The 17,459-nt window shown below is 39.7% G+C and overlaps 1 protein-coding gene across 24 annotated transcripts in view; it reads left to right on the top strand.

The window, feature by feature from the left end:
* ARPP21 (cAMP regulated phosphoprotein 21) overlaps positions 1-17,459 on the top strand; it is a 151,763-nt gene that overhangs the window by 52,768 nt on the left and 81,536 nt on the right. For 19 of the 24 annotated variants that reach the window (XM_032459275.1, XM_032459287.1, XM_032459281.1 and 16 more), the window contains exons 7-10: positions 419-497; positions 1,141-1,200; positions 1,919-2,059; positions 15,727-15,835. In XM_032459275.1, coding sequence (XP_032315166.1) covers positions 419-497; positions 1,141-1,200; positions 1,919-2,059; positions 15,727-15,835 — 389 coding nt within the window. The remainder of the gene's footprint in view (positions 1-418; positions 498-1,140; positions 1,201-1,918; positions 2,060-15,726; positions 15,836-17,459) is intronic. The other 5 variants (XR_004312392.1, XR_004312391.1, XR_004312393.1 and 2 more) reach the window with 1 other exon arrangement.

The following is a 17,459-nucleotide window of genomic DNA, read 5'->3' as shown; positions in this document are numbered from 1 at the left end:
GAACTTTCAGTTTTTGCCTTCTCTGTTTTAAGAAAGAGGGTTCCATGGGATCTCAAACTCTTAAGAGCTCTCTCTGTGGGCTGGGAGTACATCTCCCTGTCATAGGAAGGTCGTGACCTTGCTGACTGACAGCACAGAATGAACATGTGGCATTTGACTCCACCCACCCACCCACCCAGCCTTTGCCCACTTCCTCTCCTTTGACAGTTGGATCTTTGCACACTCGGAATCAACTAGGTGTTCTCAGTGCCCGAATCTAATTTTCATTCTGATGTAATGTTGCCAGGTTGCCAGTTTTGTAACATGTATCTTTGACACCAATAGCTTCCCCTAAAATTTACCTGAGTGTCAGGGAAACCCTTTTCTACCCCATCTCCCCATCCTGTTTCTGACAACTCCACCCTGCTGTTTGTTTCAGATTGCAGCCAAGAATATACGGATTCCACAGGCATAGACTTACATGAGTTTCTGATTAACACGTTAAAGAATAATTCCAGGTAAATTATTAAATAAACCTCTTATTTTTAGAAAAGTCAAGTAGAATATCACAGTTAAAGTCATTAATCCAAACACTTCTAAGAAGAGAGTTGTAAAATGCAGGCACCTTCTCTGATGTCTTAAACTATGTTTTGTATTTTCTTTTCTGCTAATAATTTGCATGTTTCACTGTTTATAGATAGTCTTAATTCCTGGGTACTTATCTAGTGAATAAATTATCATTTACAAGTTTTGCTTTCGTGGTCACAAAGAGATACTGATGAAGAGGGAAAATAGAGAATAAGAATCAATGTCAAATAAACCAGTTATGCTTCAAAGCAGTTCTAAGACCATCCACTTGGGCTTGGCTTTGTTGCAGTTTCTTATTAATTCTTACTAATTCAAAATATAAAATTTACTTGATGTGTTTTATGGAGCATGTCTTTATTAACATTAAAAGCTACAAAAGTTTCAGAATTCCAAAATACTTCACAAATGCGATGAGAAGTAATCTTAAACAGCATGTTCCATATGAGAAGAGTTAGATACTGACTTACAGCCACACGCATGTAAAGCATCTTTTCCATACACATAAATGAACTTGTTAAGTCTTTGGGAACGGAAAGTACATAAAACCTTTTCATTTTAACATTTATTTTGCAGAGACAGGATGATACTCTTGAAAATGGAGCAGGAAATTATTGATTTCATTGGTGACGACAAGTACGTTAAATTGCAATGCTGGTTAATTAATCTGATGTGTCTTGGTTTGGTATTTGGATTCAATTACTCATTCTGGAAAGATTTAGGAATAGATAAGACATTATTTAATATGTTTGCTGACTTGTTAAATAGAGGTGCTATTAGAAGTAGGAGCTATGTGCTGATGGGAATTGTTGCTTAGACCATGTGTGCTCTTGCTTGTTAAATTCCCGATAAAATGGCTATAAACAGGGGGCCCCTGATTAGCATAGAGTAGCAGTAACAAGAAGCGACCCTTTTCATTTTTATTGTAGTTTTATAATGCGCTCCAGCTGGCTGTAGTCAGTTATGTCTGGAAATCATCGAGCTGCTTTCAGTGTAAACCTTGTCATGACACATGTCCAGATAGGCATCTGCAGTCCCACATTATGGCATATCATTTGTCCTGTTCCTGGCTCCGCTGATAATGTATCCTGGACTAAAACAGAACACTTTCCAGTAGACATGAAGTTTTCTGTGATCTGAGAGATGTGCAGCTGTGAAACAAAACCACGTAACTTAATCAATACATCTATCATTGGAAAATTTGTCTGGAAATGAGGACATCGAGTGATGCCAGAAATGAAATAAGCTTGATGGTTTGGATGAAAGAGAAACGATTTTGTGCATGTACCTATAATATGTGCTGCAAGCCAGAAAGGGAAACGCTGATTCTGCTGTTTCTTGTATTCCTTTCCAGTAATCATTATAAAAAGTTTCCGCAGATGTCTTCCTATCAGAGGATGCTTGTGCATCGAGTGGCAGCTTACTTTGGGTTGGACCACAATGTGGACCAAACAGGGAAGTCTGTTATCATCAACAAGACCAGCAACACGAGAATGTAAGCCCCTTCACCGTATTTACTTAGCATTTTCTTTTTCTCTTGTGGATTCATTTATAAGAGCACAGTATAAAATTCAAGGTACAATGGCATTTAGAATGTGCAGTGTTATTTATCTCTTGCTCTTATCAGTAGTCATGTGGCATTTATCTTTGGAAGATTATCTGAGGTTGATACAATTTAGGCAACAAAGTGTATTTATTCCTGGATCTTTTACACAGCTCCTGAAGCACAGTTCTCTTTCTTCCGTCAGTGATCTGTGTGCTTACGTACAAAACATGGAACGCTTTATGTCAAATTAAAAATAACAGACATTTTAAAAGCAACAATGACATACACAGGATAATCGTCCTTTTCTTTCTTTTTCTGGTTTATAGACATCTGTCTTACTGTGGTTTCTAGAGTAACAAAAAACTGCAAACCTAGGGACAGAAGTCCTGCTTCTAAGACCCAGAGCTTGCACTCATTAGCTGTGTGACTTGCAGCAAGTCTTTTGAAATTTACTATCTCAGATTTTCTCACCTGTTAAATGAGAGCTTTTGAGTGCATAATATCTAAGTTCTAGCTCTAAAAGGCAGATGGTTGTTTGGTTTTGCTCCTTTCAATAACTGTTTGCTTCTAGCTCAGAGTCTTTTCATGGTCCCACTGAGTCACAAAAAGTGTAAGCTGAGTAATCACTTGCTTTGGAAATTTGAAACCGTCTCTCTTGACCCCCTGTAACTTTTAAGTACCGTGCAAACCACTTTTATAGCACAATACACATTAAACTGCAAAACTGTCCCTATATAAAAGCATTCTCATAAAACATCTGTGTGTTATAATTTCCTTTTTACAGTGTTTGGTAAATTGTGTAAGTTGCATGGTTTTAGAAATGCTGTGGCAGTGAAGGGAACTTTTGTGTCAAGCACGGCAGCACGGTTGAAACATTTGCTGCTCACCGGATGTTGGGGCTAGTAGGGATGGAGGGATGGCTCTTCCTCTGCTCAAGGCTCAGTCTGTGTTCAGCAGAACGAGCGTGAAGGTCACAGTGGAGGGAACTCAAGCTGGGAGATCTGGGACTGAGGTTGGCTATTATCTCAGGGACACTGAGCTCTTCACTTCTCTGGGCTTCACATTACTTATCTATCTGCAGGAGATTTTGGAATGGATAATGTGTAAAGGCCTTTGAAGCTTCTGAATTACTGGTTCCTGTGGTTGCTTTCTACTGTGCTGACGAAATGCATCTTAAAGTTTATCAGCTTTCCACTTCGTCTGATTGCTGGCCCATGTACTCCTGTTTGAAACAGTAGTAGGAAGGAGAGGTCACTGTCCTTAAACCCTTCACGTCTTCACTCTCCATCAGTTACCCCCAGTTGCTGCTGCTGTTGCTGCTGTTGGTTTTTGCTCTCCACTCTGGTTTGTCTCCTGACTTTCAGATCCCATGATGAGGGGACACACTGATTGCAAACTAGGCAGGCAATTGACTATGTCCTTTTAATTTCTCCTTTTTCGGTGTGAGACCGTAACGACGTGGAAAATCCCATAGATCAAGTAGATCGATGCGGTTTCAACTAGTAGAGATAGTGCGTTCATTTTTAATTCACACTGGCTTTGCAATCACAGAGTCGTAAGGGTCAGTACCTGTGTTTGAGACCTGTTTCCTTGTAGGACAGTTTTTGAGAAAATTAAGCATTGTATAAAGATTCTTGATAAACTGAGTGATGGCTTTAAATTTGCTCTGTTTGATACAGCGGTCACTAGTTACATATGGCTATTTACATTTTAATTTAATTAAATTTAAATCCAACTTAAGCTTTAAGATTCACTTCCTCAGTCAGGCTAACCACATTTCAAGTGCACGTATTAGAGCATGTGTGGAACCTTCCATTATTTCAGATGAGCTCTTCCTGAGGTCCTTGTGATTCTTGCAAGCTCCTAAATACCACATCATTTGTCCCTTAAGCCTTTTCTTTTCTAGCTAATAAACATCATATATTATCATCTTATTAGACTTCTTCACTTTCAAAAGAGCACTAGTTTTTTGTTTGTTTCTTTGTTTGTAATGGCCAGTTTCCAACAGACCCCACGTGCTTCTACCTTCAGAAGAAGAGAGCAGGTGCAGGGAACTCCTTCAGGTGTGGTTGCGACAACACAGTGCCTGGACTAGTTCTGTCTCTGCCTAGTTCCTGCTCTTGCCTTTCACCTTTTACTCCCCACCATACAAGTCAGATTATTCCCTAAACAAAAAGCCAAATGACTGTCTGTCATGGACAATCAAGGTATTTCCCAAAGAGTTAAGCTTAATGCTTCTTAATCCACAGCCATCAAGTCCTACCGTTCCATTCCAGCCTTTCTAAACCGTCCTCGGATTTCAGTCGCTCTTGCTGGGGGTCGGGATGGAGGTGGGGGAGGCTGATGTCTTTTAGAATAAGAGAAAAGGATGAGTTAAGTGTCCTTTTACAAATAGTAGCAAGTCAGATTTTCAGAACCTGAATCACTTTGGGCAGTTTTAGCAAAGGAGAAATGTTGTTCTTTGGAAAGGCATATGTTTGATTTCTCAAAGTCTGTCACCACGTTCTTGTGGAGTTAAAGTTCCAAATGGAACTTCTGTTTGAGTTCTAGCTGTCTTGCGTTTCTTTGATCTCTGAAAATGTCAAGAGTTGTGCTGTCGGGGCAGTTGGTGCGTGATGGTAGTGGGCACCGGATTGCGTTAGGTGTCTTATTAGGTAACAGTGTTGCCATTTATATGGAGGAGGGAAGCTGAGGTGGAAGTTCCTCAGACGGCTCCTTGTGGGTTTTGTGTTTTGGGAACACCTTTTCCACGTATGCAGTTTCATGCTGCCACAAAGCAGACATATGAAAAATATGTATTTTACATGGCACTGTAGCTCAGAGAAATGCAGGAAAATGTGGATGGTGGATGCAAAGATGAACTGAAGGGCTGGGGGAGAGAAAGTGCTTTCTTATTTAATTTTTAATTTTTCTTTTTCACTGACACTGCGTTGGCATATCAGGTGTTCCTCTGACGTGGATGCAGGTCAGCTACGTATTGGCTGGGAGTTATTTGCAGAATCCCCCTTTTTTCTAGATTACAGGCTAATTATGGAATGTGACTTGAAAATAGTAAGTTTTGCATGGAGAGAAAATATTTAAGTCATGACAGCAGACATTGAGGATTATGTATACACATGTGTGTCCACTATATGTCCAGTATATTCTCTAATATTCTCAGATACACTGCATCTGTCCTCTCATGATGGAGAAAAAATTGTCTCAGGACAGAATTTTCAGTGAGTAAAGAGGTAGAATCTCTTATAATAGCATTACCCACTGTTTTTCATTGCACTGGGTACTTTACCTCTTATTTAATGTGTATTATTTCATTTAATTTTAAAAACATATTTATAGCCTAAGTTATTAGAGCCTCATTTTACAGATAGGAAATAAATCACAAACTCAGGTTCAATTTTGGACTCACAGAGAAGCAACGGCTTGGATCTAAACCAGTGTGTCTAATGCCAAGAACAATTTTCTTAAATAATCTTAACTCTCTTTAAAGCAAAAACATCCAGAACATCTTGAGCAGAATCCTCAAGGTTTCCTGGATTGGTTGGGAATTTCAACTCTTTTAAGTCGTTTGCTGTCTGATAAGAAACAATAAATCAGAGAAGATCTTTTTTTGAAGATTAGTTCAGTGATATCAGTAAAGAAGAGATACTTCCTACAATACAGGCATTCTCGCCAGATTTGCTGCATTTATCACTGCTACAAGGTGTGATTTGGTGGGGGGGAGATGCAGTGTTTGGGAGGGGGTGATAGCCCTTCAATTTAAACTCCTATACTACATTTCAATCCAGGTGTTTTTTTTGTTTGTTTGTTTTACAATAATGAAAAAGCTACACTTTTGGATAATGTCCATGCAGGAGATGAACCTATCCATTGTGTTGTTACAGAATTACTGCTACAATTACAATTGAATTGTCCAAATCCATCTTTTCATGTCATAGCCACAAGAGCATGGGGTTAAGGATGTAGCAGTGCAGAAGAGTAGGAAATAATGATTGCGTTCACGTGGGATACACTCATCCACGTGAACTCATGCTGTTTAGAGAATTAGCAGAGGAAAGTCCCTTTACCTTCTCACCGCTGCATCCTTGTTTCTCAGAGCCAGCCAGGGGCAGAACCTGGGAGTGTATGTGACCTGCAGCCACTCAGCACACCCTTGGTCCACAAATTGTGTCTTTTTTTTTTTTTTTTTTTTTCGTAGAGGGGAGGGATATTAGATTTCTTAACTTATTTTAATGGCGGTCCTAGGGACTGAACCCAGGACCTCATGCATGCTCAGCATGTGTTCTACCCCTGAGCTACACCCTGCCCCCTGCAAATTGAGTCTACATGGTTGGGGATGCCTCTCCTTAGAACTTACTGCCTTTTTTGTTGTTGTTGAAATAATGAATAGGGGTTTTGAGCTGAGGTTAACCATCTTGTGTTGTTTCAGTGTTTTGGGGCTCTCTCTCCCCTGTTTATTGCCCGAAATGTCTTTCACTCCGTAGCACTTGTAAATTTTTTCTATGGGAACTCTTTGTTAACTGTCAAATTTAGGAGGTAACACCAAAGGAACCCCTTGGAAATCTTGGGCAGAGGTATTAGGGTCTGTGCAGTTTGGTACTACAAGAGATATTTATAATGTAGTTAGGCTCTATATTGTTACTTTTTGATATTTAGAATTGAAGCTAAAAGACACTGCTTTTTAAAAACATAATGCAATGCTACAAATATATGGGTCTCTTTTTATATGAGAAGTTTTGTCCTTCTCTTTCTCTTTCTGATCTTCACATTCTCGCTTTTCCTTATTTGTCTATGTGTTTAGCCCAAAGCAGCTCATTGTTCTTTCATCAGGTAATTTTTACACCTCCTCTCCTTTTCTCCCTCCTGGAGATACATGGTACGTGCTCATGGTGTATCATTTTGGGACTAGAAACCATCTATTTGCACTAGTGTTTTCCAAAGGGCCACGATCAGTCACAGGCAGAGAGAGCCCCATGTGTATCTGAACATCTTTGCATATGTCAGAGTAACTGTTAGTTCCAGATAATTTGCATGTTACAACATTGTCATCTCTTGAATATTTTTTTCTTTTGTCTTTCACATCCTCCCACTGTCATTGCCTCAAATCCCCTATTCTAAGAGCACAGAGCAAGGAAAGGAAATGGCAAATCCACTGGGGAGAGAGGTTATGAGCCCTGGTAACCATGAAGCAAGAATAGTGGCTCAAAGACAGAGGTCTAGGGTGACACCTTAGAGTCAAAGTGCTCAAGAGCACAACAGCCGATTCCTGAGAAGGTGGACCTGGGCATCTGCCTGGAGAATTGAGTGGTGTGTAGTGACTGCAGCAGTTGGCCTGTTTGTTTCAGAAAGGAGGATTCACGGAGCTGGCTACCTGGTGGTGCTAGTGTTCTAGCACTGAATGAAGCTTCTGTCTTGGTGCTGCAGTGAGGCCAGTTGACTTTGCTAAGAATCCCTGAGGTGATGGATAATGACTGCCCCAGATGCAGTCTCCTCACTGCTCAGCGGACAGACCAGGGAGGAGCAGCCGGCAGTGCATCAGTCAGTGGACATCTGTTCTGCTTAGTTTCCTGAAGGGGCTGAGGATTTAACATGAGTCATCAAGTTCTTGATCCCTAAGCATTTCACTCCCTGCAGGTGATTAATTGCACTTATACCAAAACAAACAAACAAAAAAACCCCAGGCTTTTCCTCCCACATCTGGTATCTTTCTGTTCCTTTGGCTGGGCACCTGAGTAGCACCATGAATAAACTGAGCCATGTCCTGGTATGGGTTCTTGCTTAATAATCCTCTAAGAGGACCGAGCATCAATTTATTTAAGTGCCTCTTGGAAATCAATGAGTGGTTGGTTGTCATCCTGTCATTTCTAAACAGGGTAAATTTCCTCTGCACCTTGTATAGGAATAAGGTTGAAAATGATCTGACTTAAAGCCAGAGGTCAGAAACCTAAGAATCTCGTTACTCTCAGGAAAACCTGGACGTTTTATTTACTGAACAGACAGCCTAGTTCCTTCAACAATGCTCCAGCTCAAAGTGAAGACTTATTTATTAACCTTGGCCAGACTCCGTATCATTTTTCTCAAATACATTTTTTCATGTTATTATTCTTAAATACCTCCAAGAACATAAGATTCTGTAGGTGAGACAGACATAGATTGTGAGGAGAGAAAATAAGTGTTTCATGCTCCTTTCACAACTTGAAATTATTTATGGGCCTTTGAATGTTGAAAGTATAACATACTGTTTAGTTCTGGAAATGAACCATACATACAGCTTTTATTACATTAATATCCTTAATATACTTTTGTTTTTAAAAAGAGCTTTTCCATACAGTAATTAGCACTTTCAAAATATTTATTTATTTATTTATTTACTTATTTATTTATTTACTTACTTACTTATTTAGCTCACAACATTCTAGGTAGATGAAGCTAGACAGACTATTTTATACAGAAGAGAAAACTGAGACTCATGTCCTAACCTTATCTAGTCAATTCACAGAAGATCCAGGCTGAAATCTGCTGCTCCCATCACTCAGCCATGACTGAGGTTTGGGAAATAAGAACTAATGTTAATAGAATCAATACTCTGAAATGATGATAAGAACAAGAAGGTAACCAAGTACTATTCCTTCATGGGTACTCACTGTTTTTTGTTTTGTTGTTTTTAAAAAAAAAAAAATCCTAATTTGCTTTAAATTATTTTTTAAAAAGTAAGTAGAGCACTCAGTTAATGTTACCACTGAGATGGATGCTAGAACTATGATGTGAAACTCCAGAACCACAGAACACAGTGGATTAAAACTTGGCCTGACATACTTAGAAGCAAGATAAAACCCAGTTCCACGTTCTTACATGGTGTCTAGTGCAAAGTGTCTCCCAGGCGTTCGGTACCATCCATTCAACAAAAGAAGTGTGGGATGTGGAGCGTTCCATCTTCTGCCCATAGTTCATTGGAGGAGCCAGGGAAATTCTGATCAGGACTCTGTGCGTGTGTGTGTAAACACATCCTGTGTAAGTACAAGCCTGAGTGTGTAAGTGTGTAGAGACAGCATCTGTATTACACAGTCTGAGAGAGTTTAGAGAAAGGTTCACTCTCCATGTCCAACTACATATAGTATTTTCCTGGGTGCACAGTAGTTTTGGAGGGGCCAGATTACAGGGGCTTGGTTCTCTCCACCCACAGCCCCTCCTGTCAGCAGCAGAGCTGGACCCAGTTTCTGCAGCCTCCCATTTGTCACTTCTCGATCCATCTTTAGGATGGGCAGTTGCTTCAGCATTTGGACCTTGGGGAACATTGTAGGTGGACTCGAAGGCCAGAGTCTGGTTGTACGCAGTGAACAGCTGATCTTCTTGGTGTCATTCCTGTGTCTTGCTAATCTTAAGGCTTCTGTTAGTGGAGAGGCCATGAGCATGTTACCAGGGCGTTAGGGAAGACAGAAGTGGGATGGAGAGTAGAAAGAAGTTGGGGTTCATTGGTTGAGGGTGTTTGGTTTCCAAATTTAAATGCTAGATTATAATTACTGGCACAAATCTTCAAGCAGTAAATTGGAATCTACCAAGAAAAGTGGCTATCTACCTAACACATCTTATCCCACTGACTTCTCTACTTCCCATCTCTCAGCCTTCCTGGGTTCCACAACGTTCCCAAGGGAGCATGGCCCCCAACTGCCCGATCTCTCCCTCCTGCTCTCTTGCCATCACACCAGGAAAATGAAAAAAAAAAAAGCATTTTTTTACATATACAAAAAATATTTGGCAATTCTCTATCATTTAAGGTGCACTGATCACTGTGGACCTTCTCAGCAAGTAAAATATTATATTTACATATAAGCTTGAATGGAATCCTTTTATGCACAATGTTATGTAGGCAAAACTCCTTTCATGCCAGGAAATAACAATCATATTCAGCAGTTTCCAAAAAGAACAGTACTTTAATAAAATTGGTAAAATTGCCTCATTTGGAACTCATGAATCCAACCATTATTTGAATATTATAGTACAGATTGGTTCAATCCTAATTAAGGTTAACACTAATGTCATTGTTGGTTCAATATTCACTGGTCTACCTTTAGATTTTGGCTACTCAGAAACATATGAAGATTGGTAATAGTAGCTTATTACATTTACTGACTGTTTTACTGGTGGGCTTGAAACTTTACTTGCATTAGCTTGTATCTCATTTAATCTTCCCAAGCACTTAAAGGTGAGTTTTGTTACCTTCCATTGCTTACACTAAAACAAAGAGTACCCCTCCCTTAGGGATGTTAAGTAAATTGCATAAAGTCACAGGGTTAGTAAGCTGCAGAGCTGGAGAGACACAATAATGCATGTTTTGAAAGGACAGGCTTTTATTATGCTTGCTTATCAGCACTGATGTGTGAATTGTTTAAAACTTAGTCTAATTATTAAGACCACAGCTGTGTTAAATTTCGTGTGCTGGTTCACATCGTCTTCATGCAAAGTTACGGGGTTATGTGCTAAAAGCACTGTATTTTGAGGGGAGTGGAGCTTCAAGTTATTGGATACACCAGTGCTACTATCTTTTAATTTTTCTGGAATATTGAAGTGAAAGGATGGAGAGCTCAAAGAAGGAAGAGTGTGCTGATAGTCAGGCCCTCTTTTTTTTTTTTAATTTTTTCATTTGTAGAAATTCTCAGTATATAGGCAGACCTGCAGAAATATGCCTGTCTTATTACGCTCAGTAGAGCCTCCTGACGCGTATGGCTCTCTGGCTGCATATTACATATGGTGAAGTTACTTACCCAGCACGTCATGGACTTCCTTTGTTTTGCCGTCTTGAACAATGGAACTGTGGGTTCATTTCTCGCTGTTCTCTTCGGATTCAGTCTTAGAAATGGAATCGCTTTACAGGCAGATTGTCATTGTTAAGCACATAGCAGTGGTAGTAGTTTAAGAGAAGATGCTTTCCTGGCCTTTGTTGTCTTTGAGTATTCTACTCAATTTTGTTGTTGTTTGTGAATAACTTTATGTGAAAGGAGGGTCAAGGTGTTTCCTATGTTAGTCTGAGTGTCTCTGTTTCAATACACGCTTTACAACAGGAACGAAGAAGAATACAGTGAATTTGTCAAAGGTTTAGACAGTTGTGAACATGAGTTTGAACGATGCTAATAAAGGAAGCTGGATACTTAGCACCACGTATACTGGATTTGTAAGGTGTAGTTTCATTTAAGAGAATAAAATAGTATAAAATGACAAGATGAGAGTGGCAATTGGGAAATATGTAAGAACATAGGACTTTGTTTTTAAAATAAATACCACTTGTAAATATTTTAATCGAATATTTCCAAGTGTTAAGGGAGTGCTGCCACTAATTCTTTTGACTATTAAAATATTTTTGGTGGCCAGTCTTACACATCAGAACATTTCATCCTGTTGTGCACAGTGACCTGTCTTTGTTAAGATACTTACACATATTGATGACCGCCTTTCAGTTATTTAATGTGAAATTCAAAGACTTCCCTTGTGCTCCTCCACATTTGGTAGAATCGAATTATTCGTTTGTGTGTATGTGAGGGGAGGAGTGGGCAGGGATTAAGCTGAAATATTTGGAAGAAAAGCTTTACATTTGGTTTTCAAGAAAATGGCAGTGAGAGTAAACCACTGAAAAGACTTCTAGATCGGAAGGATTTTTAAAAGATAATGAAGAGTGCACATCTATTTTAAGTGTCAGGTGAAAAATAAGTCTAACATTGGAATCGGTTGACTCGAAGACAACGTCTGGTGGTCTTACGCAGTATTTCGCGCAGCCAGCCTGCCTCTCACTGCACGAGCTGTGTCTAATAAGGAACAATGAGGAGTGAGTTCCCACTTTGGGGAGGTTTGACTGGGGATCCCAAGCCAGGGTGGAGACGCCAGCGCCGCTCAGCACACAAGAGCAGTGAGTGTCACCATAGATGCCTGCTGCGAGTTGTGGGAAAACTATTTTTAACCTTAAGAAGGGAAAACTATTTTTTTTTAATCAGGAAGACACATTAAATTCATTTTCTCTGCTTTTTGATAATGTAAAAAGCAAACTAGAAATAATAACTCGTGGACTCAAATCCTCCGGGAAAGAAAAAGAGATTTAGGCATGGATGATGTATGGCCTTGAGATGCGTGGCAGACTCCAGTTATCATTAATCTAATAAATACTGTGACTTTTTGCAGCACTGAGGAATTTTTCTTAGAGTTGCATCCTCATATTGATACATTAAAAGTAATTCATTACCATTTTAAACAGAGGTCTGTAATGTATTACTTCCGCCTTATTCATTTTATAGCTAAGAAATAATATTGCTATGAGGTTAAATTAGTGGTAAAAAGGATTTTTAAAAGCTATTACTGGTAATTTTTAGCATGATCACATGCAGTACCTCAGTTGTAAACTGTAGTTTGCATGAGTTTAAACTGCAGATTACCTCTTCCCTCTAGGTAAGCCTCTATAAAATCAACCTGGAAAAAATCTAACTAGGTTTATTTAATTCCTTTTATGCAGAACTCAGATGGTTACTTTATAATAATCTTTCAAAACACTTTTGGAAAGGGAAGGGATAAGTAATTTGGACTATGAGTTTCTATTGTTTGAAAACAAATTTAAGCAAGATATTTGAAAAGCAATTGTAGAAAAAAGGATGCACTTTGTATAACTTATATCAGAGTTACAAATATTGTTGCTCTAAATAATGTTTACATTATTGATTAGAACAAGCTCCTTTGACTACTCTTGCTTATGTGAAGGATGTATTTTTCCTGAGTATGTCCTGCTATGAAATGCAAATAAGCCAGCACTATGAAGAAACGCAAGTGAAATTTCAAAAATAATGGTTGAACAGCTCCCTCATAACTATAATGACATGTTAAACTGAGAAGTTCCAAAACTAGAAAAGCTAGAATTCTGATGTCTACCTCTTTTCCCAAGAGACCCTCCAATATTAAAAACTTTTCTTTGATAACATGATTATTTCTGGTCGACTTGAAACAAAACATAAGCCAGACTTTTAAAGATGTTCCTGATGTTCTAAATTTGAATTTAAGCTCTTGCTCACCAGTCTCTCCTGTTCTATGATTTAAACATTTATGATTGCATATGTTACTCAGTGGCTCTTTGATCTGTCGCTGAATTATAGTGATTTATATACAGCTGTGCTAAATTTTCATTAATTTATACATTGACTCACTTATTCATCACCCGCATACCAGGCAAGGTTCTAGACACTAAGGATTCAGTATTTAAAAGGCAAGACAGCAAGGACCTATAGTACAGCACAGAGAACTATATTCAATACCTTATACTGCCCTATAATGAAAAAAATATGAAAAGAAATATGTGTATATGTATAAATGAGTCACTATGCTGCACGCCAGAAACTAACACACTGTAAATTGACTAATACTTCAATTTTTAAAAAATTGAAAAATAAAAAAAAATTTTAAAGAAATGTTAAATAGTTTTTTTAAAAAGCAAGGTCCCTACCCACATGGAACTTGCATTCTGTGTCTGGTTAGTTGCTGAAATCTCACTCTAAATGTTTTCTGCTTAAAGAAGACTAGTCTGAAGCAAATTTCTTTTATGCTGTTGAATCAGAAAGTTCACATTCTCAGACCGTTTCATTTCTACAGGAACATTGACAGATGTTTAGCAACAAATACAAGAAATATATCTTTAAATATAGCAGTAAGCAAAGCATTTCATTCACTGGAGTTTATCAGACTTACAGAGCTTGGGAATGTTAGGAGTGGCTGAATTAGCACTGATACAATCAGCGTTATGTATTTAAGTTAATATCCTAATTTCATTTGCTACATTAAGAAATAATATAACAACAATCTAAGTGGTTGAAAATGTTGGGAAACTTTAAAGAATTTCCTAGAGAATTGTTACCATTCACAGTGACCGATACCCATTCATGCTAATCTTGTAAGACTTTATAGTGTCGTAAGTAACTGAAGTACCCTGTGATGCAGATACACCAAAATAGGTTTACTGTCTCTACTGTAAATAGCCTCTTCCCTGTAGAGTGCAAGTTTACTGTGTTCCCTTCATGTTCTGACTTTAAACTGTCACATCCGCACTTCCGGACTGTTTCATTGCCTTTTAATTTGGGTGGAAAACTTTTGTGTTGCTGTTGGAGATGATATGATGCAGGGTTTTGTTCTTGATCCTGAGGTGTGAGGCCCTCCAGCCACTGTGAATGATGTCAGCAGAGACAGACGGAATCACTTCTCTGCAAGGATGTGCATAGGCTGTCTGAAGCCTTGGCTAGTGGGCCAGTCTGTAAACTGGGGTACAGAGTCACTGAGGAATGGTCACTTAATGTAGAAGAGGCAAAAAATATTTGCTTCTACTGTGTCAGCGTTCTGTCCCAGGGATTGAATAAGAGAAGAATGTCATTTTGCAAAAATTATACACAATTCTGGACGCTATTGCTGGTATTCAATTTTCTGGTTTTGTCTGCTCACCAATATTACTATAACTTACGAACATGTATTTAAGGAAGGAATGCTCTCATAAGATTTGAATTATGCACTTTAATACCTTTGTTTTCAACGTGCCGTTTACTTGTCTTGGAGCTGTAGGGAAACGATGTGATTCCCTTAATTACTGGTCACCCATATTGAACAACAGAGACTGTGATGCGGCTTGCCAACAGCTGAATGCATCCTGAACGAACCCAGGAGGGACAGAAGACCCACTGGGCTTCAGACTTAATGCCTCAGATGTGAGAGGCACTTTAATGAGTGCCGTAAATTACAACAGCTTCTAAACGGGGCTGGACATTTTAGCCCTTCCTCTGGGATGAACCCAAGCCCCAGTCATTCATTGAGGTCTTTGGTGCGCAGGGACGATGGCAAGACATCACCAGGGAAGCAGAGCCCTTTCCTGTAATAATACAAAATGATTAAGAGGGCCTAAAAAGAAATCAATTCACTAATCAATAGTGTGTAACTGCTTGGAGCATTTTCCCCATGCTAATCAGACTTTAAGTTGTTTAAACTAAATATCTCCAGTTTCCCCAATTACCAACCTGATTTACAGGACATGGTTGAGGATGTCAGAGTGCAACTGGAGCCAGATTCCAGAGCATTTGTCGTCAGAGAAAGACAGAAATAACTCATAGATGGTCCTCTCTCACTATAGGGTCAGAAGGCCCCTGAAAGGGAGGCTACAGTAGGAATTGTTCTCCTGGTTTGCAGACAGTGGTGAATTAGCGTGATAATCTCAAGTTCAAAACCTATATATTTGTTTGAGAATACGGGTGGGAACTTGATTCAGTTCAGGAGTGATGGAGGTCAAAATAACTATGGAAAATATCCATACACGATGTATTTTCAGGCTTTTAAAATTTGGTTTTAACTTCAGCCATGGTGAACAGCATTGCAGCAAACAAGACTCCGAATTCAAAGGAATCAAAGGTATTCTAACAATACTGTAAAATGATGCCATGTGACCTGCCTATATATTTATTGCCAGCAATTCTAGTATCAAAACCACACATCAACATTTTTTTCCTGAGTTGAATACCACTGTGGGTGGAAAAAAAAAAAAAAAGCAACGCTAAGAAATAACTTTCTGCCGGGGGAAAACCTTTTTTTATTGATATGTTTTACTTTGCTGGCAGACCAGAGCAAAGGTTTTGTGAACATTTAAAAGATGAAAAAGGTGAAGAATCCCAGAAGCGGTTTATCTTGAAGCGAGATAACTCTAGTATTGATAAAGAAGACACTCAGGTTGGTTCTCAAGTTTGAGAGTGGATGGCATTGTTTTTGAAGGTGGGCTGACCGATGTCCTTGTTGTTCTTCTGTTGTCCCTTCTGGCTCTCCCAAGTCTCCCCTGCCTCTGATACGATTGTGCCCCGCCGCCTCCCGCCCCCCCTTCCCCCCTGGCATTCGATGGGCAGCAAAAAGCCATGTCCTGGTCTCGCTTCAGCAATGGCTCTGTGTGGGGCTGCATGGGTGGTGCTTGGCACAGTTTCTGTTGCATGTGTGGGGGCGGGGGCTGGGATGCCGCCGGCTCCGAGCTGATGGGGAAGAGCTTTGTCAGTCGCATTTCCAGATGTCTGTGTAACTACGGCAGTCGTTCCACTCCCTACAGCCTTGTACCTTCAGTTGTGCACACACTGAGCTGGATTTTCAATACGGACCGATGAGCAACTGATGTAGCTGTAAAGAACAAACGTTGTTATGGTGAGGACAGGTGGATTTTGCAACTCTCCTAAAAGAAGTCTTCACGAAAAAGAATCGAGTTCATATTTTAGTCCCCCACCGTTTCTCCTCCCCATGTGTTCTATTGTCCGTGTCTGCAGTCTGCTTCTTTTGCATGAACGGGAACAGAACTCCTTCCTCACGTGTGTCTTGCTTGTGACAAAACATCCTGTTGTTCTGGAGTAGCCTTATTCACGGGGCCTCGACCAGGCTAGAGAGACCCTCTACCAGATTCCTTCTCTGGGTGGAGGGGGTGGGTTTCAGGGTGATTAAGAAGACAACCAAGTACCTGGAGAAAGAAAACACATTTTAAACGATGAGGAGAGCAGTAGAAAGTCATATAAATGCATTACCGTGACACTTTGTGTCTCTGACAATCAAAATAGTTTTTTTTTTTTGAAAATGACTTTGCTTTAGAATTCTTAAAGGTAAGACAATATGCATCTCACTCAAGTTATTATTTTAATTACTCTCCATGAGTCACCGTGAGCCAGTGTGCACATCTCTGACGCACCTAAAAAAAAAAAAAAGTTCATCATTTGTATCTCGTTTCCTCCCACCGCCACCACCACGGAACCACACTGTGGCTTGAGTTGACTCTGAAACATGTGCCTGTGTCGTGTACTTTGTGGGTGTTTGTTGGTTGGATGGATAGATGGATGGATGAACGTGGTTAGTGCAGAACATTTGGGGAGAAGCGGCAAGAATGAGAAGGGAGGACAGTTGAGATGCAGGAAGTGGTTCCAAGGGAAGGCTGAGGATGTCCTCATGCTGGGTTCTTTGAATTTTGACTTTAGACTGCTTGATATCGACCCTAATCAACAGATAGGCTTTTTGAATTTAGTTTCCACTTTCCATCCCAGATGTAACTCACAAAATGTCGCTGAGTGAATAAGAACACAAATCAGGTTGGAGAAGTAGTGCCTACCTCTTCCTGTCTGCCTGCTGCTTTCTTTACCCCCTTGCTGTTTCTCCAGCCCACAAGTTCTAAGAGCCATTTCTTCTCTTAGCCACCTTAAGCTAGCCACTTCCTCCTTTCTCGCCAACATTCCAGCCTCCTTCTGAGGCATCAAAATCACACAGGTTTGCTAAGGAGACAGAGCCCATCACTCATGAACCAGTACATAGAGGAACTGGCTGAACACCGAGC

This window comes from Camelus ferus, chromosome 17 (assembly GCF_009834535.1).
Source record: "Camelus ferus isolate YT-003-E chromosome 17, BCGSAC_Cfer_1.0, whole genome shotgun sequence".
Lineage (NCBI taxonomy): Eukaryota > Metazoa > Chordata > Mammalia > Artiodactyla > Camelidae > Camelus > Camelus ferus.
The sequence above is the reverse complement of the archived record's forward strand: the minus strand, read 5'-3'. Positions and strand labels throughout refer to the sequence as shown.